At 41.5% G+C, this 27,716-nt stretch overlaps 3 protein-coding genes across 5 annotated transcripts; all 3 read right to left on the bottom strand.

Moving 5' to 3' along the window:
* Positions 1-795: 795 nt before the first annotated feature.
* Positions 796-4,970, bottom strand: LOC115686061 (late embryogenesis abundant protein At3g53040-like). Its single transcript, XM_056314055.1, has 3 exons — positions 4,675-4,970; positions 2,466-2,578; positions 796-2,035 (listed from the first exon to the last, which is right to left on the bottom strand). The coding sequence occupies exons 1-3, from the start codon at positions 4,809-4,811 to the stop codon at positions 1,119-1,121; spliced, it is 1,167 nt and encodes a 388-aa protein (XP_056170030.1). The 5' UTR covers positions 4,812-4,970; the 3' UTR covers positions 796-1,118.
* Positions 4,971-6,431: 1,461 nt separating this feature from the next.
* LOC115684965 (uncharacterized) lies at positions 6,432-11,517 on the bottom strand. The gene is made up of 8 exons (XM_030609934.2): positions 11,083-11,517; positions 10,815-10,910; positions 10,426-10,536; positions 9,532-9,841; positions 9,347-9,437; positions 8,461-8,809; positions 7,974-8,122; positions 6,432-7,523 (listed from the first exon to the last, which is right to left on the bottom strand). Exons 1-8 carry the CDS (start codon positions 11,374-11,376, stop codon positions 7,013-7,015), a joined length of 1,911 nt encoding a protein of 636 aa, XP_030465794.1. The 5' UTR covers positions 11,377-11,517; the 3' UTR covers positions 6,432-7,012.
* Positions 11,518-20,954: 9,437 nt separating this feature from the next.
* Positions 20,955-22,767, bottom strand: LOC115683492 (protein RADIALIS-like 4). Of its 3 annotated transcripts, none has more exons than XM_030608022.2 (2): positions 22,323-22,763; positions 20,955-21,166 (listed from the first exon to the last, which is right to left on the bottom strand). In XM_030608022.2, the coding sequence occupies exon 1, from the start codon at positions 22,565-22,567 to the stop codon at positions 22,325-22,327; it is 243 nt and encodes an 80-aa protein (XP_030463882.1). In that variant the 5' UTR covers positions 22,568-22,763; the 3' UTR covers positions 20,955-21,166; positions 22,323-22,324. The 3 variants fall into 3 exon arrangements, with proteins under 3 accessions (XP_030463882.1, XP_056169596.1, XP_056169595.1); XM_056313621.1 differs by having other exon boundaries at positions 21,086-21,298; positions 22,323-22,767; XM_056313620.1 differs by lacking the exon at positions 20,955-21,166 and adding an exon at positions 21,451-21,835 and having other exon boundaries at positions 22,323-22,767.
* Between the last annotated feature and the right edge of the window lie 4,949 nt (positions 22,768-27,716).

The following is a 27,716-nucleotide window of genomic DNA, read 5'->3' as shown; positions in this document are numbered from 1 at the left end:
AAAGAAGTCGTCATCACATGCATCTTAAAACAAAGCGGGGAGATAAATCGCACTAGTGGCAATGAGAGAAATGTTCAAGACAAAGCCGAAAGAAGAATATCGGGATTCAATATTGAACGTACTTCGAAAGAAGAAACTCCGTCGCTAACTGCAACAAGTTCACCACACGTTGATTGCCTACTGTTTCCCCTTAGATCTACTCCTTGCTCAATGAATAGATGTTCATTCCAGCACTTGGAAAGAAGAAGAGATTTGTTTCGTTACCATCTATTTAAAGTGAGGTTCCTAGGACACTGACCTCAAAGATCAATAGAAAGATGCGTAGAAGATAACAGAATGAAAGTGACTGAAGCTGTCGAAGGAGTGGAAGCTCTTAAGATCCTAAGACTCAGATCGTAAGACTCAGACAGGCAATACCACCTAAAAGAATCTGAGTTTTTTTTAAGCTTGTTTTGGGAGTCAAAACCATGCTGAAAAGAAAGAAGAAAAAGGTTGAAGCGGAAAGTTTTTCATGCATTGCTCCCAAAGAAATAACAGCAGATGCTGTACAAAATGTCATGCCCTCAGCCGAGAAAATGGAACAATCATTTCCTAAGCAATGTCAACAAGCAGCACTTACAAAGAGAAAAACTTGAAGAGCTCTCGAGGAAGCCATTTCATCAAGTTTAGAGCTTTAAACCTCATGAAGTAAAATGAAACACATTTAGTTTGTCGACAACTGTACAATAATCCTGCGGTGGGCAGATTAACTAGTATAGATTGCAATATCTGGGGCAGGAAGGCTCTCTCCAGTGATAAGCATCATCAGCAAACAACATATTCATAATCGGGAATTATTATTCTCGTCTTTTTACAGACAATGAGGGCTAACCAAAGTGTGGTAATGAAACGGTAAATCTACATCACTATGTATTATTATTCTCGTCTGTGTTAAGACGATGAGGGCAAACCAGAGTGTGGTAAGGAAACGGTAAATCTACATCACTCTCTTGACTAGATCCTTTCATACGAGGCTCAAGATCTTACCATAAGGTGAGGTAAAGGTCCTACCAAGTTAGTTTAATCATCAAAACTGTGAAATGACCGAAAGTTACTAACATCACAATAGTTGATTGGGCTTACAGCTCCGAGCCGTCTGATCTCATCTTTGATCCAAGATTACCTGCTGCCTCTGAAGCCTTTTCCTTCGCTGCTTCATAATTAGACTTGGCTTCATGTGTCATGGTCTCCTTGGCTGCTTTATATGACTCCCCGACCTTCTTAAAAGCTTCATCATATGCATCGATTGCTTCATCTTTGTCGTAGCCCATTGCACCAGCCACTTGATCCCCCACATCACCAGCTTTATCCGAAGCCATGTATGATGCCCTGTTGACCCCATGCTTTGCCTCGTCATATGCATTCGCTACTTTCTGCTTTCCATATCCTACAGCTCTTTCAATAGTCTCCTGGGCATTACCAATCTTGTCTGAAGCCATGTTCTTTGCCTCGTTGTAACCGTCCTCTAGTTTGTCTTTTCCATACCCCATTGCATCTGTCATTCTATCTCTCGCATCCCTAGCCCCATCTGAAGCCACACCAGTGGCCATGTTCAGCTTCTCCTTAGCTTCACCATAAAGATCAGAAGCTCTCTCTCTGCCATACCCCATTTCTCCTCGCATTTCTTCTTTGAAATCATCGGCGCTATCTGAAACCATGTCAGTGGCCGTATTCAGTTTGTCTTTTGCTTGACCATAAAGATCAGATGCTCTATCTCTTCCATGGCCCACAGCTCCAGATGTATCGTTAGCTCTATCCGAGTCCATATCAGTAGCCATGTGCAGATAGTCTTTAGTTGCACCATAAGTACCAGCTGCTTTGTCTTTGCCATACTCCATTGCTTCCGCTATTGAATCTTTGGCATCACCAACACTATCAGATGCCATTCTTAGACCTTGGTCAGCTTTCTCGGAAGCAAAACTTCCTACGTCACGAGCTTTTCCGTAGGCCAAATTGGCAGCCTCACCGGCTTTGTCAGAAGCATATTTGGAGGCATCTGCATGAATAAAAGAGTGACCAAGGGATAATATACGAGACAGTTATGTCAATTAGGGCTTCGATGCATGAGCTATCTTATCCTGGTAATACATATATCTATATATGACTTGTGAGATATTAAAAGAAATCCACTCCAGTATCATTAGACTGATGACTACACAATGCCTTTGCATGAAACGAAGAGACAGTCCAATTTTGGTCATGTAGATCGGAGACAATTTCTTGCTTCACCAACCAATCACGGATTTATATATACTTACACACCCTTCTAAGTATTTTCTTAGACGATAACTTGCAGCAGTGTCGTCTTTCCTATGAAGTTGTATCAACCATATGAACACCAACAGAACTTAAAAGAACAAAATGTGCAAGAGAAACGAAAACAAAAACTACACAACCTGTAAAAGTGTAAGATCATGATGAATTACCAGATGCGGCAGATTTCATCGTGCTGATGGCCTTTGAAGCGGCATCCCCAGCCCTATCAATGATATTGTAAGCTACATCTTCTGCTTTGTCTTGCTTAGTTGTATGCCCTCCCCTATCACATAATTTCTCACGTCAGCAAGTGGTACATACTTCTATCAACAACAGCAAGTGATACATACTACTATCAACAACACAATTCAAGTTTCACGCTCAAACAAAATTAACATAAAAATTTGGACCGGAGGACAAAGCAGTAAGCTTCAAGCTTAGTGATCCCTAGAATCCATTCAAACCTGTTTGACAAATATTCGCAGATTAAGGACATAAACTACCATCCCAAACACAGAAATCATCAATAATAGTGCAGTGTTTACAAGCAATAAAGCATTACACAACTCCAATTTCCCCACTTTTTCTCAGCCTTTTCTTTTTGTGGTAACAATAGGGGCATAAAGCAAGAGAAATTAGAAATTAAAAATCTAGCAGAAAAGCTACGCACTTTACCGCCCATATTTGTCACAATCAAAGTTATTTTCAACTTTCAGCATCTTCGGGAAAAATTAAGCCTAATCTTCAACATCTATGTGGCTCTATGCTGTCTTTTACAATTTAAAACTTTTATCTGTCCACTTCCAGCAGAAAAATTAGTTTCCACAGACTAAAATTAAATCCCTAATGGTTTCTCTTGTTGACAAGCGACTTATCAAACAAGACCACAGACTCGACCTGGTCTTTGAATAGAATAATGCTTGCAAACTCTCCAGCAAAAGCAAGAAGTCTAAGACAATGTGTCTTAGTAGATTTGCCCTTGACTGTAGAATAGATTAACAAACATATTGATTCCCATAATAGATGTACTCTATTAGCCTAATAACTAAACTACCCAAAGATAATCAATACCGCAGCTGCACTGAGTTCTCTATATTGCAGGGAGGAAGGAATAGTGCAAAAACAGCGGTATCGTCTCCATTCAGATGGCAATTTATGGAAGTAGCGTCCATCTTGAACTATACTGAAGACACAAAATCTCATTTAATTGCACCTTTTCACATGAATGCCATTTCTTTGATTCATTACATTGAAATCTTAGATTACAATCAAATTATTAAAAATGACCAATAAAAAAATGGAACGAGGAGATGGTGTACTGGCAATGAAACAAATGATATCGATGAAAAAGGCCCCAAAAGTTAAGTCACCTTCCATCCAATTTACCCAGACATTTCAAGCAATATGTATCAAGAGACGCTAATGCAAAACCCCGGGCATTTCTTCATTTATATGCTGCTAATTAATGTAGCATCCCATGCCATCAACTAACTGAACTTGACCAGCAATTCTGGAGAATGATTATTTTTGAAATTATGGTACAGCTATCACGTCGTGTGATCGCATACTTGGGAAAGCTAAACTACTAGATTTTTACAAGGAACATCTCATATAGATAATAGCATAATAACATTATCGCCCACCTGAATTAACGTTCAGTTCAATTTGAGGTTGAAATTACATACCCATTATATCGATTATATCACTCGATCAAACACTAGATTGCGCTCGAATCCATACATTCGCCCCCGATCTATCTGTTTCATATGGAAACTATCAAATTTTGCTACCATATCTTACCCATCAAACAATGAATATCTATCATGTTCACGGCGTATAGTAACCTCTTAACAGTTTACGGAAACACGCGGTAACCTTTGCAATTTACAACACAATGAAAGGCGAAACGGTACAATGAAACATTTTGCCGTGCTTTTCGGGTCGATGAAGACAAACGTGGTTATTTCTTTTTTCTTTTTTTTTGGTAAGGTAACGTGGTTATTTCCTTTAAGTTTAGTAAAATCTTAAAACACGTGCTTAGATTGATTAACGTTTGACTAATGTGATTATCCGTTAATCTATCCCCCACGACGCAAACGGTCACGTCTCTCGAACGCGATCTCGCTCCACCGCATCGCACGCATCACCACGGCACGCCGCCCAAAAGCACGGAGAAGCCTACACGCGCGGGGCTCAGCAACAACAGCAATCTATAACATCCCAGGCGATCATCATCAAACGCGAACGCAGATTTCAAAACCGCGGACGATCGATCGATTCAATTGCAGAGAGAGAGAGAGAGAGAGAGAGAGAGAGAGAGAGAGAGAGAGAGAGAGAGAGAGAGAGAGAGAGAGAGAGAGAGAGAGAGAGTCAAATTACTCCCAATCGGGCCAGGAGTCGGTGCCGTCCTGCCAAGCGCCCCGCCCGGCGTCGTCGGCCCAGCACCAGCACGGCCCCGGCGCGACCGCCGCCAGCAGCAGCGCCGCGGCGGTCGAAATCAAGATCCTCTTCGCCATTTGCCTGTCGTCGGCGCCGAAGTTGCACTCCCCGCGGCAGCGGATTCGATCCCGAGGATGGATGACGGGTGAGTAAAGAAAGGATGAGGAAGCGCTCCGGTTCGAGCGTGCGCGAATGGCGAGTGCGCGTGTTTTTCTCTGCGCGTGAAATGAAGGAAGGAAGGAAGGAGGAAGAAGAAGAAGACAAAAAGGAGGAGGAGGAGAGGGAAACGCAGGGTGGGCGAAGAGAGCCGTTAAAAGCGAGGCTCTCGGAAACGTGGCGCGACGAGGGGCGACGTGGCGAGGGGGGGGGGGGGGGGCGGAGCTGCGCGTGCGGACGTGGCGACACGTGTCGAGCGGACCGTGCGGCGCGTCGGTCGCTTCGGGTTCGGGTCGTCGGTGGGGATTTCTCCCGCGCGCGAGCATCGGGCTTTGGAGCTGAGCGAGTGGTTTTTAAATGAAGGAGGAAATGGTCAAAAAAAAAAAAAGAGGGCAGATGATTTTTCTTGACCAAAAAAAAAAGGTCGATGATTTTCATCCTTGGAGAAATACGATTGGGAACTTAAGTTCCGGCTAAAATGATATTTTCGGATGATTATCAAACTAAGGGCCGTTTGTTTTCACCATCGATCGATAACAATTTATGTCAAAATATTTTGATAAATAATAAAAATATTTTTTATTCATTAAGTTTTGTAAGATATGCAAGCGACCATTTTAAAGAAAATAATTTTTCTCGAAAATAAACGCGCCCTAAAGTGAATACTATTATAATTCAATGACATTAATCGGACACTCTGAAAAGTTGCATGCACCTCATACCACAAAACTATATGTTAATTGTTACGCCCGTCGTTTATACTTTATAATTATACATGTATTCTTTCGACGAATTAAACAATTCATGGCCGTCTTATCCATCCCACATCGGAAGAACTTTTTCAGCCAACCCAAAGTACAATAGTTTTAATTCTATAGAAACTACGTCACAAAAGTTCCCTTTTATCTTGAAATTTCATAGCTGTACTTTCATTTTCGAACATGCATCATGCGTGCAGAAAAGTTATAACGCATGGAATTGCAAACAAATATAGTTATGCAAGAAAGATACATATAAATTATAAACTATAGTATACAAGAGGCTAATACATCTGTGCGCAAAATGATGATAAATGATCAATTACTCTCGAACTCTTAAGAGCGCAGGTCAATTTGGAGTATTGTGAAATTTCCAACTTACGAGCCAGAGCCGTTCTTTCGAATCTCACATATTGTTTGCAAAATTGCTCCGAGCATGGATCACCTACATAGATCAAAGGTCTGTACTTAACCGGTTTACGAGCTTACGGGATATCCACGGGCCTCCAAAAAGTTAAGTGCCTGTGCCCATGTAATAAATGAATAAAAAAATGAACTATTCTTGCAAAACGAGTGCTTTAACTCTTATGTTATAGCATAGGAGACTTTCTAATGGGATCAACCCCACCCTCCCCTTTTAACTCTAGCAAGAAAACGGCCATAATGATCAAACATAAACGAAGGGACAGTCTCCTATGTGCATGCGATAATTTTCCTCTCCATGCATTCATTACAGGAATAACTCTAATTATGAGTAGGAGGCTAGCAACGCACAGGTCAACAGCACCGAAATCATTATCACTAGTTCAATTGTATATAAGTCAAAAAGGATTTCAATAAGCGAATGAACAAAACCAACAAAGTGACAATGATGTCCGAAGACATTATCATCGATGTTCCTAATAACACTGATGCAAATGTCGAGCCGCGGCAAGGGCAACACCTTAACCAAAGATTGGCCATTGACACAAGATCTTATTCCGAAAACATGAAGATGTACACCACATAAATTCTTCCCATTATTCGGGATAAATCTACTAAAATGGATTTACTATCTTTTCCGACGGATAACTCGCCCATGAAAAGACGAAAAAGGCCCATCTCAATCAGGTGGAAGCAGCAGCTGCAACCGCCGCCGCCGTGTAAACCTCTCGAAGGCGGACCACTGCTTCCTTCTATCTAGTTCCCTGGATTTCAATCGTTTTGTACAGTATGAGCATTATCCCATCTACCAAAGAATCAGATAGAAACACGACTTTCCCATTTAAAGCCAAGAATTACAAATGAGACGATTTCACTGATCAAAATTTTGGGGGAAGCAGCCTCTGCATTAGAAAGAAAAGAAAAAATTTGCAAACTCGAATCTAGGCAGGCTGACCACCATCAGCTGCCAATTTTATCCGCTGTTGATGCTCTCCAACTTTGTATTCTACGATCTCCTTGAAAAGATCGGCATCTAAGATGCAGTCTGGCCTTCCATAGACAGCTGCTTGCACACTGGCCATTAGTTTCGCTATCTCACGGCCAGAGAACCCCTCCATCTTCCGAGCAGCTTCTCGAAGCACATCATCCGACATACCTTTTATGGTTATCTTTTGAGGCTGCTTCTTAAATAGAGAACCCCACTGAGATCTTTCATCCCCTTCACCGCAGAGGTACTTCCTCAAATAGAGTTTTAGCAGTCTAAATCGCTCCTCCTCCCCAGGAAGTGGGAACTCGATTACTTCATCAATGCGGTCAGTCACGGCTTTATCAAGATCCCCAGGCCGGTTTGTCGCTAGGACGAGAACGATGTCTCTGGATTGATCTCCAGTCCGGAAGAGCAAAGCATTCAGAGCACTACGCTGAGCCTCGCTCATATATCTACTGTTACGCCTGCATTGGAAGGAGGTATTATAACTTGTGATGGAAAATTATGCATAATCAAACAGAATCTGATCCTAACAATCGTATTCATGTTCCAATGGAGTAATGGTCTCATTTAAAAGCATCAATTTTACCAACCTCAAACTTCAACAGGTTAGCTACCAAACAATGAGGGGATTCCAACGAAATAACATTTTTACTGACCAACCAAAATTCTTACCAGCATATAAAACAATCACAAAGCTTTCTGCTACCTACTAGATATCGTGTACACCAAGAAATCAGTTCTCTACCGCCAAACAATTTCTCAGATCAATTTCCTCAAAAAAATCACATAAGTAAAAATTAGCAACATTCCATCAAGCTGCTTCATCACTAAGGCTTTGCTGATACAGTCATAAAGCAAAAGGCAGTTTCATTAAACACATCGAAATCAATATATGCAAGAAAAGAACTCACTCGCATAGAAAAGCATCTGCCTCATCTATGAAGAGAAGGAGACCCTTCTTTGACTTTTTAGCCCAGTCAAATATTTGATGGATTTTGGTGACAGCCTGCGAACCTAGTGGGGCAACATCCCCTCCAGTCATCATGGCATAATCTAAACCCTGGAAGAGGAAATAAAGAAAATTAATTAAATTTTGATATACCCATCTGAATGCACACAAGACATGGAAAGGACAGCTAGAAAAGCAAAATAAAAACATCACCAAAGAAGTATAAAAGCAACATAATCGAAGAGAACATTTATGTAGATTTTAATAAAGACGCGATGAAGTTTACAGCGCTCGTCAACAAGCCTTCAATGAGATTCAAGTTATTGCACATCATTTTCTGCTGTTCTTTGCTTAGTGTGGCAAGTTTGAACAAACTAACAGAGAAATGAAAGGAGCCACCAACTCGGGGGAAAGAACAATACTGAAATGAGCAAAAATTGCTACCATACCGATTTTCGAGCTATCTCCCTAGCAACCATAGTTTTTCCCGTGCCAGGAGGTCCATAAAACATCATATTGCGGAATGGAGCCTCGTGAGCCTTGGTGTTTGCCGTAGCCCTAGCAAGTTGTTCTATTCTTTTTTGCAACGAAGGGTGGAGAACAATATTTCCAAGGCTATTTTTATTCTCCGAAAGCACTGTGGAGCCAGCTGCAGCAGCAGTGCTATAATTCATAAGTTTGTTTCCTCCCCGAGAAATAAGGCCCGACCAAGGAAACTTAGAAATGGATGATTCCCAAATAAGTGAGGGCTGCCCAAGTATTCGGTTTATGTAACCCCATGTGACTCGAGCACCTTCCCTGAAAAACAAAATACCAGAAGCCTTTGAAGAGAAATAAAAAGATCTATCTATTTCGTAGTATGCGGACAAGAGACCCAAAAACAGCTAAACAGTGAAAAATTTCCACCTATGCTGAATGCCTTTGAGCAATGCCAAAGTTAAGCACTATTTTACTGAATCTTTTCAGTGTTCAAATCTGTCACCACAGCAAAATTTCATTGTTATGTTGGCAGTCACGTTAGCTGTTAACATCCACAACAACATATATGCTGTTTGTTATTCTATGCAAAGGAGTCCTGCCTAATTCACAAATCTATGGGAAGATACTAAATTTTAGTTTTGGAAAAATGTTTAAACTGATCGATCACAATTTCCAGCATGACTGCAGCATTTACATGGGATAACTACTGAGATTGGACAACAGGCATAGGTTTCATTCTGGATTAAAGCCATAGTCCCCCCATCTGCACACAGCAATCATCTGTTGGTGTTTATTAGGACACCAGAGAACACATGCTCTATGTTAGTTTAACTTGAACGTGAGTTTCAGGCAAACCTGGTGGTGTAAATTCCTGCAGCTAATGCAGTAGCTCCACCAACAGTCATGAGCAATGTGTTTCTATCATTCAGTAAGATCCTAAAACCACCTGCAGATTCCATCCACGGAAAAATGAGAATGAACATAATGGTAAAGCCAGAAGCAGAGAACAAACTCGAGCATATGTTGAATTGGTGTCATACCTTCAATATGACTAAATAATGTATTGATGGCAGCAAGCCACTTCTCTCTTTCACCGTTTATTCGTTCTACAAGCATTCTCCTATTATGGTCTTCTGTCAATTTCGCTTCATGTGCGCGGCCTTCGGCCTCAGCCATGGCCTTCACTCTTATGGTTTCTCGCTCTATTTCAGCTCTTTCTTTCTCAGTTTGGCGTTGTTGGGCTTGAATCTGTTCCTCGGTTGCCCGTTTTTGCTGCTCTTTTCTTACAGAGGATTCCTCTTGCATTTGAACCAATTCAATGTTATGGTGCCTCTGAGCTTCATGGTCTGTCTGAGAACATTGGAATATGATGTCATGAGCAGTTTGATAGTGATAATCTTTCCACGTGAATACAGTCTAATGTTTTAATGGGAACACCACGATATTTGTGGGAAAAAATCTCATCGTCATCTCAAACATACCCAAGCACTTTAATCCTGAGAAAGAAGAAGCTATTCAACTGGCTCAAAATCTCCCCATCGGTTAACATTGAATCAGAAGTTCCAGGCCAAAAAGAAAAAGGAGCAACAATGAAGAAATACTCGAACTAGAAAAGCCTTCAAACAAATTAATGATCATTACATTACCGGACCATCGCCGCAAGATGCTTCTTTTGAAGACTATATAGACATTCACAAAATTGAGTAAATAATAGTCCTTGCAGAATCTTTTCTATTTATTTGCCAGGTAAAGGCCCCTCAAGATTTCTCCTTCCTAATAGCATGTTGATGCTTCTATGTTAGCTCTTTTCATAAGTGAAAGATCTTTTAGTGCAAAATGGCACCAAGGGGGTGCCAACCCATGCAACAAATCAGTAGGTACAGCTCAAGTCTCTAACTGTCGACAAGGTTGATTCTCAATGTTACTCATTGCACCTGCATTCTCTTTCTCGCCAACTCATCTTCATATCTAAGCATTTGAGCTTTAGCCTGTGCTTGTTGCTGAAACAAATTCCTCTGCTCTTCAGACAGTTTCCTCTGCCTGTCCTGCCAAACACAACGTCAAAGGATCGAGTCCATAAAAACTCAATGGCAAATTGCAAAAAAGTAACGGAAATCAAAGAGAACAAATTGCAGCACAACATGGAAGACACGGCATTGGAATTTATTAAGAAAAACCCAAGAAACCCAATAATGAGAAAACACATCGCGTAACCGACAGTTACATGAATCAAGAGGATATTGCAGACTGAGCTTAAATTGTAAACTGAACAAGCGATTATTCATAGAAAGACAGATGCATCAATCACACGTCTAGTACTCACAATGTCAGTTTGAGCTTGAATCAACTCATAATGGACCTTCTCCGCAGCTAACTCAGCCAAACGATTCTGTTCTTGCCTTCTCATCACCTCGAAAACCTGCCAAATTCATCCCACGCCCAAAAATGAATATCTCCGATTTCCAAATTCAAAATGACCACCATCAGAACCTCCCATTTCCATATCCGCTCGCCATCAACCCGTCTCGCGTTTCTCCACAACCGACCCGAAAACAACGATCAAACAACAAACAAAAGAAACGCTAGAAGACCTGCTTCGCATGAGGAGAGCTGTTGATTTCGCGGAGGGCCTTCGCTCCCCGCTCCAACGCCTCCGGGTCGAACCCCGCGCCACGCGGCTCCTCGGGAGGCTCAGGCTTCGCCGGCGAGGCCGCGCCGGAGGGGGCATCTTCGGCAGGAGGAGACGGGGGCGGCGCGGAAGGATAGAAACTCGGGAAGCGGAAGGGAGCGTCGGCGTACGCGCGGGTCGACAGCGCGGACAGGGAGGCCGCCGCCGCCGCCGCCGCCGCGGCGATCGCCGAGGCCGACAGTCTGGAGGCCGCCATTTCCGGGCTTCAATCCGGGCCCTCGATGGCCTCCGCAGAAAGAAGGGGAAGAGAGAACGGGCGGTGGGGATCGAGATTGGCGCGAGCCGAGCATAAATCCCAGCAGAAGAGAGAGAGAGGGACGCAGGGTCTAGGGTTTAAGCGGGATGGCGATTTTGGAAATTGAGGAGGAGGAAGAAGAAGAAGAAGGAGGAAGAGATGGGCTTTGCTTGGAGAATAATCCAAACCATGGCCCAACCAAATACAAGAGCTCTCTCTTTTGGGCCCAAGCCTTTCCTTTTTCTTTTCTTTTGTTTTTTTCTCCATGGATATTTCGATTTTAGTTTTTCTGTTAATTTTTGTAAATTATTCTCACTTAGTTTTCTTAAGGTCGTGTCGTTGCTCGACAAGCTCATGTTAGGGGTATACAAAAGAATCAGGAACTGCCCGGACTGAACCGATCGATTCTGGAGGATTCCCATAAGGACCGTTATAGTTTCTGCTTCCTGGTGTGGAGCTGTCCATGTAGATCACTAGAACCGGGCCGGTTCATACATATGTTTTAAATTTTATGTTAACCCTAAAAACTCTCTCTCTCTCTCTCTCTCTCTCTCTCTCTCTCATCCTTTTCACATCACCTTTTTTCACATCTCCCACAAACTCTCACAGTTCTCAAGGTATACTCTCTCTCTCTCTCTCTCTCGCTAGACACCTTATTTTGACCCTTTCGTAGCACCCACCTCTCTCTCTTGCTCTCTCCCCTCACCCTCCACTAGCATGCCTCCACTCCCGCTTCACTTAATTGTCGCCGTACTCATCCTCGCCCCTCATCTCGCCCTCTCCCACCTCTACTCCACCCCACCCGATGACCCGAGCCCACCCTTCCCCTCCTACTTTGCCCCTCCCTACCCCTTCTCCACCTCCCCTGGCTGATTTCATAGACCCACTTGAGAGGTGGTTCGGTTCCCAGGTGAGTCTAAGAATCAATGGGTGATTCTCGATTCTCATTTGTGAAACCAGCTTTTTATGGATGGTTTCCATAGTGAGAACCGTCCGACCAACCTTGTATTATTTTTTTATCAGAATATTAAATAATTTTAAAAATAGCCATAAAAATTCTTTCATTTTACGTGGTATTCTAGCTTATTATACTTGAGCTCCAGCTTGTGTTTCACTTGTAAATTGATTGCTCGAGCTTGTGTTTCATTTGTAAATTGATTGTAATTGAGTCGAGTATTAATCGAAATTTTTTTTTCCGATTGTTCCACTATGGTATTTGTATGTCCAAATTTAGAAATATATATTTTGCATGATAATCCCAAATAACACTATATACAAAAACAAAAACGTTATATTTCGTCGGTCTGCCCATGATGTGTGTGTCCAAGGGACACCATTTGCTCTAATAAGAAGTGTGTCTGAGAGACACCTTTTGAAGAGGTGCGAAAGGAGTTTCTTAAGGGAAGTTAAGGTCCTCATGACGAACATCGAACAAGAGATAAGTAAATTCTGAAGAACGGAACTCTCGAACTCTCTCTTTCCTCTCTTCATCAAAGAACAACGCATAAGGATTCCGTATCTACTTCGAGAAGACAATCGGCATTAACGTTGTGGAACAAGAATACTTTCCTCGTGATTGTATTCGGACCAACGTGAAGTAGATTCGTTCATCGTTTGCTGGTAATTCAACGTACGATCCTGGAAATTTTGTTCGTAGTGTATCGAACAGGTTAGTCGATTCTCCCGACACTCGCTTCCAACATTGGTATCAGAGCCTCGGTTATGATCTCTGTCTTGTTTTTCCGTCGAATTTTTTCGCTTGTTGTTTGATATGGGGATCGAGAGAATTCATATCGTCTGAATGTTCATTGCTCGGAAATTGCAACATGAATCGTCGAAAACGAGATCGGACGCGACGAACGGGTTTGACGGATGAACGCCGTTCTGTTTAACCCTGTATCGAATATTTATTTTCATTAAAAATGAGATATTATTATATAAAGTTGAAGAACTCACCGAGACGAGCAGAACGGCGGGTCAAACGCCACCGGAAACCTCCGGACGCTCCGCCACGCGCGGCCAGAAGCCACGACGTTGCTGGCGACGCGCCCCACGCGCTAGGAATGCCAGCGCGTGAAAGCCACGCGCACGTCGCCAAACGGCGCATGCTGACGTCATCGATGACGTCAGCAAAACTGTCGGTAACCGACATGCTGACGTCATTGATGGCGTCATCTCGCCGGCGAACCGACCTCCGGCGACCTGACCCGACCGGCGACCCAACCCGTCCGGAGACCTGACCCGATGACCCAACCCAGTTACCGACCCGACCCGACCCGTTGACCGGTCAACCGATCGGACTGGTCAACGGTCAACCGGACGGATCGATCAACGGTTGAGCCGGTTTGACCGGTCGGACCTGGTTAAGAACCGGGTTGAGCCCGAGAGCGTGAACTACACGCACCGCGCACTCAGGCGGCGCGTGTAGGCGTGTGGGAGCTTCGTTTGGAGCGTGTTTGGTACGGTTGTGTTCGTATTCAAATTCTCTACATTGTAGTATAGTTATTTTACATGTTTGAAGCTTTTAAATGTATAAAAATGCGTACGAAACCCTAAATAGGCGTATTTTGGGGGTATATTTGCATTGTTTATTCCTTCTAACCTGTATTTCACTATGGTTTTGGAAATACAGTAGCTAGTCTATGTGAAAATGATCACATATATGTTGTGTAGAGCTTGGTTTGGTGATAGCATGTATATGGTTTGACGTGCTTGCAATTTCCTAATTCTGAGCATACTAAAACAATGGCTGAAGATCTTTATGTCTTGAATTCCGCGTGTGATTGTATGTGATGTAATGAATTATTTGTAAGTTGGTGATCATTACGTGAGGTCACGTAATTATCTTTTCTAGTGGAAGTTCGTAGGTTGGAAGAATTCAAAGGAGTTCTCACCTAGAACTTACAATTTGGGCAAATTAAACAAGTTAATGATAGTAGAACAATTGTACGTTGAAGCTGATTAGGAACATAGTGAACTTTCGTTTCGATATCTTTTGTTGAATTATCATTAATTTAGTTTGTCTTTGCTGCAAATTAAAATGTGTGTTTATGTGGAATATGTGCTAGTATTGATTCTATGTTTATTATGTCAATGTGTAGTTAAAATTGATTATGCCTTCAGCATCCAAGACTATTTTGGCTGACCTCAACAAGGGTGAAAAGCTGAACGATGACAATTATGATATTTGACACCGAAAAGTTCAGTATATCCTTGAGGAGCAAGAGGTTTTGGAAACCCTCAACCACACCATGGATGAACCTGAGCATGGAACTTCTGCTCAACACAGAAGAGATCGAGAAACTTTTCAAGCTTGGAAAAAGAAAAATAGCATTGCTCGCATCACGTTGTTGAGTTGTATACAAGATGATATCATGTGTGAGTTTGAAAGTTATGACAAAGCTCAAGCAATGTGGGTTACCTTGAAAGATAAGTTTGGGAGTACGTCTGCCACTAAGTTGAGGAGGCTCACCATCAAATTTGACACATACCGGAAGCGCTCAAATCTATCGATGAGGCAGCATCTTCGGGAGATGTCAAACATGATACGTGAGCTGAAGTCGGCAGGTCATACCTTAACTGACGAACAGCAAGTTCAGACTGTTATAAGGTCTTTTCCTGACAGCTGGGAACATATGAAAATCAATATGACGCACAATGAGAATATCGTCACTTTTGACGATATTGCGCGTCATTTGGAATTAGAAGATGAGCGCCTAGAGGCTGCAAAATCCTCTACCCATGCTTATGTTGCTGAATCAGGTTTGGGCAAAGTTTCGGACTTTAAGCGCAAGAAGAACCATAAATTCAACAACAAAGGAAAAGAGACTGATCAGGCACCCAAGAGAGCCAAGACCTTCCGACGCAAGAAGCGTGGCGGGAAGAAGGACAAGGCCAAGATGATGTGCTACAATTGTGGTAAACTGTGCCACTTCGCTCATGAATGCACTGAGCCGAAAAATGTACCACATTACTCCATTACTTTGAGTAATGCTTTTGTTTATAGCACTGTAATGCTTGCTGAATCTCATCCAATGTGGATTGTAGACTCAGAAGCAACAGACCACGTAGCTAGAGACCGAGGAGCATTTGTGGAGTATCGTCGGATGCAGCCTGGAAGAAGATGGATATATGTTGGAAATAACTCAAGAGTTGAAGTGAAGGGTATTGGCACATGTAAATTAACCTTTCATGGTGGTCGAAACCTATTCCTACATGATGTCCTTTATGCTCCAGATATTCGGCGAAACTTGGTTCTGTAGTTGTTCTTTTTGGCTTAGGTTATGTATTTAATTTTCATGGTGATTGTATTGATATTTTGTTTGGAACAGTTTATTACAGTTCTTGTCATGTATTGAATGGTTTTATGGTGTTAGACATTGACTATGATGTGTACAAAGTTAATGTTGATGGTTGTTTTTCTTTAATTGCATCTTCTAGTAATGTGGAGATTGATGCAAGTACTTGGCATGCTAGACTGGGTCACATTGGGTTACAAAGAATGAAACGATTAGCAAGAGAAGGCCTTTTGGGGTCACTCGCAAATGTTGAACTACCAGTATGTGAACATTGTCTAGCAAAAAAAATAACTAGAAAACCATTTGGTAAAGGAACCAGAGCTGAACTTCCATTGCAACTCATACATTCTGATATTTGTGGTCCTTTAAATGTGAGGGCGAGGCATGGAGCCTCATATTTCATCACTTTTATAGATGACTTCACGCGTTTCAGTTATGTTTTGCTGATCTCCCATAAGTCCGAAGCATTGGATTGCTTTAGACGGTTTATAGCTTTGGTAGAGAATCAGTTGAACAAAACAATAAAGGCATTGAGAACAGATCGCGGACGTGAGTATCTTTCTGAGCAATTCAAGGCTCTTTGTGATGAAAAGGGAATTGTAAGACAATTGACTATTCCTGGTACTCCACAAAAAAATGGCGTTGCAGAGAGAATGAATAGAACCCTATTGGAAATGGTTAGGTTTATGATGGCGCAGGCAAATCTACCTGTCTCATATTAGGGAGATGCGTTATTAACTGCTGCCTATATACTTAATCGTGTAGCCTCTAAGTCAGTTGCTTCCACCCCCTATGAATTATGGACTGGTAGGAAACCAAACTTAAGTAATTTACGACCTTGGGGGTGTGCAGCATATGTTCAGGATTTTTCCCATAAATATGGCAAATTAGGCCCTAGAGGGAAGAAGTGTATCTTTATTAGATACTCTGAATACTCCAAATGATACGTGTTCATAGGTGAACAAGCTGATGGAAGTGTGACTGAAATGGAGTCATAAGATGTCATGTTCTTGGAGAACGATTTTCCTAGTAAAGGTGAGATCGATAAAGACTTCTAATTACATGAGATGGAAGATCCCGATAACACACCCACTAATGTTATTGAGGGAAATCCAGATTTACCTCAACATACAAGACCTAGTGGGAGTGTAGCGTCGCCTGACAAACTGAATTCTCAAGAAGTTCAGTTGCGTAAAAGTAATTATAAAAGTATTCCCCGTCGTCGATTTGAGATTGAAGGGAAGCATTTATGATTGCTCCACAAGACGATGCGGAGCCTAAAACAGTTCAAGAGGCTCTCTCATCTCCTAACAAGGAAGAATGGAGAAAAGCTTTGGAAGGCGAAATTGAGTCTATGAGGACAAACCACGTATGGGACTTGGTTGATCTGCCACCCGATCGCAAGGCTATTGGAAACAAATGGGTTTTTAAGATTAAGCGAAGGGCGAATGGATCCATTGAAAAGTATAAGGCTTGCCTTGTGGCAAAAGGCTATACTCAACAAGAGGGTATAGACTATGAGGAAACTTTTTCACCAGTTGTAAGGTTTGCCTCCTTACGTCTTATCCTTGCCATCGTTGCACATTTGGACCTAGAATTATATCAAATGGATGTAAAGACAGCATTTCTCAATGGAGAACTAAATGAAGAAATCTATATGAAGCAACCGATAGGTTTCATTGCTGAAGGTCAGGAGCGTACAGTTTGCAAACTTCATCGCTCAATATATGGCCTTAAGCAATCATCTAGACAGTGGTATTTTCGTTTTCATCGAGCCATAACTTCTTTTGGGTTCACTATGATCGAAGAGGATCACTATGTGTATATCAAACGGTCCGAGGATAAATTTATGATTTTATCTCTTTATGTAGACGATATTCTGTTGGCTTGGAATGATAAGAGTTTGGTTAGAACCATAAAAGAATGGTTGTCCTCTAATTTTGAAATGAAGGACATGGGAGAAGCTGCATATATATTGGGAGTTAAGATTGAAAAAGATCGATCAAATAAACTCCTTGCTATGTCACAAGAGTCTTATATTATGAAGATTTTTGAACGCTTCAATATGCAGCACTATAATCGCACTGATACCCCTGTCATGCAAGGAGAAGGCTTGAGTACTAAGATGTGTCCTAAGACTCCAGAAGAAAAGAAAGAAATGGTAACTGTTCCTTACGCTAGTGTTGTCGGAAGTTTGATGTATGCTATGATGTGTACTCGACCCGACATATGTCATGTTGTGGGGTTAGTGAGCCGATATCAATCAAATCCTGGTCAAGCACACTAGAAAGCAGTTAAGAGGATCCTGAGATACTTGAAAGGCACTTTGGACTATTGACTTTGCTATCAAGGGAGTGATTTACGCTTATTATGATACTCTGATGCTGATTGGGGAGGAGACTTAGATGAGCGTAAATCGACGTCTGGATATGCGTTTTTGCTTAATGATGGTGCAATTTCTTAGAATAGCAAGAAACAGACATGCATAGCTTTATCTACGATGGAGGCAGAATTTATTGCATGTTCTGCTGCAGTACAAGAAGCAGTATAGCTAAAACATTTCTTGGAAAATTTAGCCATTGTCACTGATGTCCCAAGACCAGTAACAGTATATTGCGATAGTCAAGCAGCCATTGCCTATGTGAAAGATCCTAAGTACCTTGGTAGGACGAAGCATATTGACATAAAGAATAACTTCATCAGAGATATAATAGCGCAGAAGGAAGTAGTCCTGCAATATATTTCAACCAACAGGATGGTTGCTGATCCATTCACAAAGGCTGTTCCTAGAGACGTGTTCTTGACCCACAGGAAGTCTCTAGGGTTATGTAGAATGTGATATATAATATTGTTGAGGATCATTGGATTATGTGTGTATATGTATTGTACTTGTTTGTTAATAAATTGTTGTTTTATCAATTAGTACAATGTTATGAGACTAGCACAAACACACATATATTGTTAAAAGGTATGTCACCAGGCAATGATTAGCTCACTCACACGAGCAATCACCTCAAACGCTATAGTAAGCGGGTTGAGATGAGACGATATGTACTATAAATGCTATAAGAGCAGTTTAGTACATAAAACGATTTAATGTCGCCTTGATTGAAATCAAGATGAGGTTTGTTATTCGTATGTGATAAGACCGAACATGATAGTCCCACAATCATGTATGCCTGAAGGTAGCCAGATGCGAGTACTAAATTGGGCGCTGTGGAAAGCGAGCTGATATAGCACTCGGGCTAAACATGAGTGCGTGAGAAGCACGTGAGCATGTTTAGGCTAAGATCCGTATAGTGGATATGATTAATAAATGATATACGCTCTTATAGAAAGAGAAATCCACTATAGCATGTAATTCATACTACATGTGCTTTATTCGACAAATAAGGGATATGAGTACAATTATCCCTATTTATTCATTGTGTGAGTCCTTAAGGTAATTTATAATTTACCTTACTTTGTGCCCTATGTTACTTCTGACTATGTTCTCAAAGTAGAAGATCAATGTTGCTACTTTAGCATGTTACCGGCGGTCATGAATAGATATGGTTTTGTGGGACGTGTCTAGGAAAGTAGTTGTTCTGAAATGAAGAGAGACATGAGTACGAAGGAAGACTATTGTTGTTTTACATCTATCACATGTGTTTATCGGTTGACCAATTATTTCACCTTCAATGGCTTCGGAAATAATTATAAATACATGGTGTTCTTGAGAAAAGTCAAGTTTAGCTTTTAAGGGATAGGTATACTTGGACTGATGTAACAAAATATGTCTGGGGCACTGTGAGACATCAATTGTTTATTTCTTTTTGGGGTTGTAGCCATTATGTTGTCCCTAACAGTTGCATAAGTAGAGCTTCCAAGTGCAGGTGTACTCACTGGTCGCACAGCTTTCTTGCCAGTATGAATTGTTTCTAAGGTAGATGAATGTTGAATGTCTTATGTTCTTGATAGAGCATCATCAAGCCCATCATGTTTGAGTGAGAGATGTTATATTTCGTTGGTCCGCCCATGATGTGTGTGTCTAAGGGACACTATTTGCTCTAATAAGAAGTGTGTCTGAGAGACACCTTTTGAAGAGGTGCGAGAGGAGTTTCTTAAGGGAAGTTAAGGTAACTTCCTCATAACGAACATCGAACAAGAGATAAGTAAATTCTGAAGAACAGAACTCTCGAACTCTCTCTCTCCTCTCTTCATCAAAGAACGACGCATGAGGATTCCGTATCTACTTCGAGAAGACAATCGGTATTAACGCTGTGGAACAAGAATACTTTCCTCGTGATTATATTCGGACCAACGTGAAGTAGATTCGTTCATCGTTTGCTGGTGATTCAACGTACGATCCTAGAAATTTTGTTCGTAGTGCATCGAACAGGTTAGTCGATTCTCCCGACACTCGCTTCCAACAAAAAAAGAAGTAGAAAATGCACGATATGTATCCGCACGAAGTGCAAGCTTTCAAAATGCTTGATCTTCACGCTCAATAAGCACCGACGCGACAGAGAACCTGAGCCACCACACAATGGCGCCGCCGCCGACTTAGTTCCCGTCGCCGCCTGTATATTGACCTTGGATATGGGGTCGACCAACTTGATCCCAGAGAGAGAGAGAGAGAGAGATTATTTGCATGATCTTTAAGCAGTGGGGTATCGTTTATGACCTTATTACTCTCAAATGGTGAAAGAAATGCTAAATTTGCTGGACTCCATTTGGTCTTCATGCTGTTCTCTTGTTTGTCATCTTCTTGATCTGCCGCATCATATGTTCTACTGGCTGCGACTATTTAATGTTGTCATTTGGTTGAGGAGTTCTAAAAACACTCTGAAGTATTTTGCTCCGTTCGGTCTTTAGAAGAATTTCTCACTCTGCTGTCAGTGTTACCCCTATCAATTTAATGACTATTTGATCTTCTTTTTCTGAATATATCGCGTTCCCAAAATCATATGATTCCAGTGTTAATATACCAGGCTTCGTCCTTATTTCTTGTCCCATCGAAAGATGATAGCTTATCAGATGATTATGTGTTAAAACATTGCTACAAAGTAGGAACTACACGTGGGATTCGCGTCTTTTGATGTGGGTTTTGACCAGTGCGGCCTGTTGTTCGTCGAATTGTGACATTTGATTGGGTTTAATCTGGTCCGAAACGAGCTTAGATAACTGACTTTTTCTCGACGGGACAGATATATTCCGCAGACGGCCATGAGGACGAGACATTTTGCTGATATCGTAGACTAGTGGTAAATGGTACTTCATTGATTCACTTGCAATGAGTTACCCAATTTCAAGTCGAAATTTACTTAAATCACAAAGATCTTACAAGTAGAAACATCGCAACTATGATGTCTACTTCTTGTGCATCCTGCTTTCTTGGACATAATATGCAGATCAGAATCTGCTACCCTTCATCTTAAAGCTTCAGGGGAACTCCATAGACTTCACTGAACCTGTCGGTGTAAAGCAACAAAAAGATTTGTTCTCAGTGCATTTAAAAGCAAAAGAAAGAAGTCTTACATACTTGTAATTAGTGAAGCAGCCAAAAATCCAGAAGGGCATGAGAAATACCTGGTCTTTTGTCTCTAAGTGGAGACAAAAAGTAGAAAAGCAATAAAGTTCACAGAAGAATAGGAGACTTGGAAACTTGGATTCAAATAAAAAACAAATGAGTTGGCTGTGCAGGAGAATCCTCACAGAAATCAAAAGGAAAAAGGAACTCTTTTGTTTTCTCACGTATTGTCCTCACACACAAGTTCTTTGCACCAAAAAAAGGTTCTTTGCACTGGTAAGCATAGGACCATTAAACATTATCCACAGAAACAGGAGGATCACATGATTCAGATCTCATGTGGGAATATTTTCTTTTCTTCTTTTGGATGAGACAGGATAAGGAGGGTTGCATCTGCAATGTGGTCATACACTGGTTCAGGCATTGCCTTTTACATGTGATATAATGTGTTGCTATCTTGAATAGTTGGCAAATGGGACAAAGGCCAAATGATAAGAGAGAAGCAAATTTGAGGGAGGACCAGTCAAGATTGCAACTTGTGGGCTTTCAGATTCCCAAGTTTCTTCTCTACTGGTCCATCTTATGGCCCCCACGAGAATAGTATGCTTACCTTGTAATTTCAGAAAAGGTTATCAGGTATTCCAATCTGAATTAGGCTGATAAATCTTCAAAAACCAGAATAGTGTGAATCTTTATTTTTCTGTGAAGTTCAGTGACATCCAGCAGCTTCACAAAGAGTAGGTTAGACTTTTGGCGAGTCGGCCGAGTCAATTGGGCTTGGTTTGGCAAGTGCCAATTAGACTCGGTTTTGGCGAGTACTATCACATTTGTTTGTACACAACCATGGAGTCATAGTTGGTCAAATGTTACAATTCCACATAAAGATGTGCACGCCGACTAACTATTCTTAGTTTTACCCACTCAGATGAAGCAAAGCAGTCTATAATTCTATAGAGAAGAACATCAACAGAATTTGCCTTCAATGTGAAGGCATCAATGCCACAGCATTGGAGATGGCCTCCAAGCAGTGGAGTAATGCAAGAAACCACTAAACGAAATGCAAGAGAAGCCATAGTCCATCCATTAGAGTATATTACCTTCAGCCGCTATTGTTGCTCGACCTGTAATTAGGAAAAGGGACTCTGCCGGACTCGATGTGCTTGAGGTCCTCGATTAAAATTTCGTAGTGTCTCTTCACTTCCTCTGCGGATTTCCCGCCCACGGCCTTGGCGATCTTCTGCCACCTGTCGGGAGTGTCCTTGTCGAATAGAGCTAATGCCTTCTCGAACATCTTGTTCTGCTTCGTCGTCCAGGATGAAGAAGTCAGAGAATTTGATGCCATTTGGTGAAAAAGGAATCTCTCAAAATGCTAAAGAAAAAGAATGTAATTGAACGGCTTGAAGGAAGATGGTAGGAGGGCTGCTCCTTATAAGAAGGAAGGAAAAGGAAGATGTGTGGAGTTGAGCCAGTTGAGAGGGAATATATCTTGTAGGGGGAAGAATATGGAGTGACCCGTTTGATTAGCAACCACAAGAAGATGCAGGACAAAGGAACACAGCTTGTGAAAGAGAGGGAAAATAAATATCCAAAGGACGGTATCTTTGTCTTTTCTTTTGGATTAAAAAAAGAAGAACAACAAGAAAATTCCCACCAAGTTGGACAAATAGATTCAAGTACTGATGGTGATAATACACAAACACAAAATCACATTGTGTTTCTTCTGGTAATAGCATCTTTTTGAGCTGCTAAAGCAGTGGCTGGCTTGATGATTGACAAGATTAACCTTCTCTTCAATTCAAGACAACATGAGATGATAGGATGTGCTTCTGGGGGACCAATAATCGGGTTTTGTCAATGGGTCAATTGTGTTACGGTCATGACCTGTAGCTGTTTGGTTGATGATGATATATCACCTATGCTCTGTACCTGGCAGAGTGCAAGTTGTTTCGCTATGATTTTACAGTAACCCGCATTTCGTTCAGGCGGGGTTTTTTCTTTTGGGTTAATTCCTCACGTACTTACACCACAAACATATATCTTGGAATGTTGAACTCACCAAAACTCTTCCTCTTCTAAACGGGTGCATGATTAGAACAAAGCACCATGATTGACTAATTAAAGGCAAGTTATGTCATCCAGCTGCACTTCTGGATAAGGAGGAAGTGGCTCTCCTCCTCATCAATGACATGTCTATTTTCTCATATTTCCTGACATTTTAACGGACGAGATAACAGTGTCCCCCTCAATGCATTAATTCGGTGTGACTAGTAATTTGCTCTTAAGTAGATTCCCTAATGCAGTTGCTTTGGCTAGAATCTGAAAGTTACAGCAAAATTCGGGCTGAAGTCAAGTGCGTGATGTTCTTCATTTTAGGATGAGCAGCCTTAAGATTTGAAACTAGTCTACTTGTAGTTTTTGATTCAAAAGGAAGCTGAGGATCGAACTATCAAATTGATTATCCTTCTCCATATTGCACTTGAAGATCCCTCCTGATTCTGCGATAGTGGAGGATAATAACAAATCTGCAGAAACTTCAAGGAGCTCAGATATTTTGCGCACTGATATTTTTCTCAACTGGCTCAGATACTTGGCTTGTTTACCTCTGGATAATTTCTTATTCTAACTGTTCAGATTCACAAAAGAATAGTGCAGACTTTCTCCACATCAAACTCGACAATAATCAGAATTTTATGTGCAGATTTTTTAGAAGGGCATTTCTTGATTTTTCGTTCCATTATTTTTCGTCCCCGTTTTCTGCTATGTAGTGATTGATCTTGCTTCCTCCTGTTGAAGAAGTTTATATTATGTTATGGCCTTGATCTTCGCTCAAAGTCAATGGAAAAAAATGACTTTCGGTACATTGAAATTCAAGATAGTTCCACTGAGAGCACTTCTTAAGCGACTTGCTCGGGCCCACCCGGTCTTTGTACCCCAAGAATAGTGTAGTACGTCGAACACCACATAGCTTCCGTTGTGCTGTATGCACAATTGTATCTCTATGTTCCAAGACTCTCCAATCGCTAATCTTTCGCTCCCGCTGCAGTTTTCAGCTCATTCATTGTGTGACAGCAGACATTCCTAAAATAAGGTCAGTTCCCAGTCAATTATCAAAAAAGCTTCCGAGACCTCCATGCTAATCATGGGCTTTTAACTTGTCTCTCTTTTCTTTTACATGCAATTCAAGTCTCTGACTATTTCTGTCTGATCTGAACAGCCTAAGAAGACCAGATTCATGATATGAATTCTACTAACACTAGGACCTGCCGACTACTACTCAAAGGATATTATCTCGACAGCTCCATTTTATGAGCAACTTGGCTATTCTGGGAAGCCCAGAACCACAAAGGAGGATTAGGCAACAAGAATCTGACCTTTTTGGCAAGTGGAATGGCTCATGGACACAAGTTTACGCCATCCAGAATCAAGGCGTTGCTTTTTGATCATAAAGTGATTGCTACCAAACAAAAAAAAAACTTTACTCCTTTTCCAAACCACTTGATCTGACATTGTCTCTCAGACATTAGATAAGGGCTTGTTGGCAACACGCAAGCACAAGCCCGACTACAAATGACGAACCCTAGTCCTTGCCCTTTAAGGCTTTTCAACATGCGTAGCTAGACTCATCTTCACTCACCAATTTAAGCAATCGAGCAAAAAGCCAAGCCGACATAATAACTGTTTCATACCGCATTAATTAAATCAACGGCAGACCATTTTTACTGACACCCTCACATGTGCACATTGACCGGGTTAACAAATTGATCTGCATAGCCCTTGATCACAAAAACAAACGACTGCTGAAGTACTAGATTCCAGACCGACCTTTACCAGTTAAATGATGACGTACTACACATATCACAGTGGCAATTGGCATCTGGGGCGAAAGGGAAAAAGTTTATTCTCTCCTGTTGACATGATCTTCGGTGAAACCGGGTATCGGAATGGCTTGAAAAGCACGACGTTCGTTATCTGGGATGGCGCTAAAAGTACTGGAGATATGAATTAGTTGGGTTCACATCGATCTCACCAATCATATGAGAAAGCGGATGCACATATGTTCGCTCGTTTTACGACGAGAAATATCCTTCACCGAAATTTCGATCTTCGGTTTTTATTAAGGTAGGTTCTGTGGTTTGACTACTAGGAGAGTTGTGGTGAAACGTAAAGTATAACACATGATTGTATGGAATGGATAGAAATCTGATGGATTGAAAATGGATCTGGACTAAACAGAGTTTCAAGCTATTTACAATACTCCTACGAAAGCTGTAAATGACTCAAAAGTTAACTAGAGCTACAGGAAGCTGTAAATACAGGAAGTAAAGATGCATAGGAAACTAAAGTGCAGATAAGCATGAGTGTTTTTGCATTGTTGTTAGTCGTGTCCATCTTCTTTGTTTCCTCTGAGTATTTGTATCTCCCCATGTCCTGCAACTGCTCGTCGGTTACTTCCATGTTTTCAAACTTTGAATATTTTGGCGCTTCCAATAACTGCCTTTCTAACCACGTTTTTTTTTTTTAGTTTTGTTGTCCGCCAAAACTTGATCTCAACCGCTAAGATGATTTCAAATCTGGACAAGTAACTTCCCATAATATGCTCGTGCTCACTATCCCCACTTCTGCTCGTAACTTCTTGCTGTCGTGATTTACGTGATTGGACTGTGATTCTTCAGTGCATTCTCGAAGCGTGAACCTCCCGAATTTCTGGAAAGTGTCGTTGTCCTAAGGTATAAATATTCCAATGTCCCGAACTATAACTCTCCATATTTCGGTAAGTATACATATTTTCATCAACTACCGAATTTGGGACACGATACCATTCACACTTGCTTCTCAACATGTTTCCGAATTTGGTCTAGACGTGTTTCGGCAAATGGTTGATTTCCATTATACACCATATTCGGCATTAAAGCCGATTCGGCACTTATGCCGATTCTTATTTTGGTGTCAACATATGCCCCCTTTTAAAAGAATTAAAAGAACTTTTAATTCTTTTAAATGCCGAAAGAAAAGACACTTACGTTTTATTATTGCTGTCGCTTCGTCACCTCACTTCGCGCGCTTTGCCCTTTCGTCTTCAAAACCTTCTTCTAAAAATCGTTCCTTTCCTCGTGCCCTTGCATTCTCACTTTTTCGACTCTCTGCAACTTTTCGATTCTCTGCATTCTCTCTCGATATTCATCTGAACCCAATGGCTTCCAAGGCTTCCAAGGAGCAAACTTTTTCTTTTTCTGCATCATATGCTCTTGATCGCTACCATATATTCCAAGATTCTGAAGATTTCAATGAAGAATTTCATATGTTCTCCGTGGAGAACGATTTCGAAGATTCTTTCATCCTTGGTCCAGCAGTGCACAATCAGTTCTCTGTTCCAAGGTGCCTATCAAGCCACTTTCCACGTCATCAATTTGAAGTGCTTCCAGTCCACGAGTCATTGATTTTGGCATATCAGTGGCATTCTCGTCCACCTCGCCTTAGGGCTTTTTCCGTCTTTGAGCCAGACTTCTACTAGTGGTATCCTCGACTCCTCCCTTCTAAGGGTCCCCTTTGGGATACCCTTTTAATTCATAATGCTCTGCGTCTTAGCTGTTTTGATTACCATTTGAATCGTGAGCTAATCGGAGCATTATCTTGCTTTTGGTCGCCTTCCACTAATTGCTTCTTTTTCCCATTCTCTCCTATGTCGGTAACTTTGCTTGATGTATACTGCCTCACTGGGCTCTCTCCTTTGGGTACAGACCCATCTACCCTGTCTCCCGATTCTCGCTCAATATTTGGTAAATTATCTGATTCTGAAATGGCCTATGGGGCATTCATAAAAAAGTACTTCAAAAGGAGAGTGTAGTTACCGACGAGGACTGTACTGCTTTTCTTTTATACTAGCTCTGTAAATTCCTTTTCTGCCATCCCATAGTTAGGATTTCAAATGATTTCGTTGTTGTTGCTTCCACTCTAGCATCAGAGACCTCACTGGCTCTAGGTAAAATCATGTTAGCCTTGTTATATCGGGGTCTAGCCCATGCTTCCTCCTCCATTGCTTCAGAAGAAGTTAGTGGAGTTTTTGGTGGTCCTCTGTGGCTTCTTTAAGCATAGGCGGCTTTCTATTTCCCTACCTGGTTTTCTAAGGATCAAGTTATTCAGCCCCTTTCGATCTCCATTCCTGACCATCCAGTTTGTCAGGCCTTGAATAGAAAATTAATCTCTGTTGCCGAAGAGCCATCTTCTTATCTTCGGTATTTTATTTCTCAAATCTATTCTGCTGAGGAGAACCCATATTCCTTCACTCCTTTCTTCGTTTCCCGATTCAAGTCCTACCTCCCTGCTTTCCAGAAGAATAGGAGTGACTTTTGGCAGACCGTTCTGACTTCTGTTGATCTTCCTGTAAGATTTTCAACAAAAGGCAGATTTGTTGCTGGTTTTGAAATTTACTCTCCCCAATACTGTGCCAGACAGCTTGGGCTAATTTAAGGGGTTCCTGTTCCAGCCCTGTA

This window comes from Syzygium oleosum, unplaced genomic scaffold (genome assembly GCF_021117445.2).
Source record: "Syzygium oleosum isolate NSW1041296 unplaced genomic scaffold, Sole_v2.1 Sole_v2.08, whole genome shotgun sequence".
NCBI lineage: Eukaryota > Viridiplantae > Streptophyta > Magnoliopsida > Myrtales > Myrtaceae > Syzygium > Syzygium oleosum.
This window is presented reverse-complemented; position numbering and strand designations above follow the sequence as displayed.

Bases quoted from the DNA above. Each gene is read 5' to 3' on its own strand.
- LOC115684965 (XM_030609934.2), bottom strand. From the start codon at position 11,376: ATGGCGGCCTCCAGACTGTCGGCCTCGGCGATCGCCGCGGCGGCGGCG. The intron at 10,911-11,082 runs GTCTTCTAGCGT...TGAATTTGGCAG, and splicing joins GCTCTCCTCATGCGAAGCAG to GTTTTCGAGGTGATGAGAAG. The intron at 8,123-8,460 runs GTATGGTAGCAA...TTCCTCTTCCAG, and splicing joins GGGAGATAGCTCGAAAATCG to GGTTTAGATTATGCCATGAT.
- LOC115686061 (XM_056314055.1), bottom strand. From the start codon at position 4,811: ATGGCGAAGAGGATCTTGATTTCGACCGCCGCGGCGCTGCTGCTGGCG. The intron at 2,579-4,674 runs GTAATTTGACTC...ATTATGTGATAG, and splicing joins GACTCCTGGCCCGATTGGGA to GGGAGGGCATACAACTAAGC. The intron at 2,036-2,465 runs GTAATTCATCAT...TTATTCATGCAG, and splicing joins GATGAAATCTGCCGCATCTG to ATGCCTCCAAATATGCTTCT.
- LOC115683492 (XM_056313621.1), bottom strand. From the start codon at position 22,567: ATGGCATCAAATTCTCTGACTTCTTCATCCTGGACGACGAAGCAGAAC.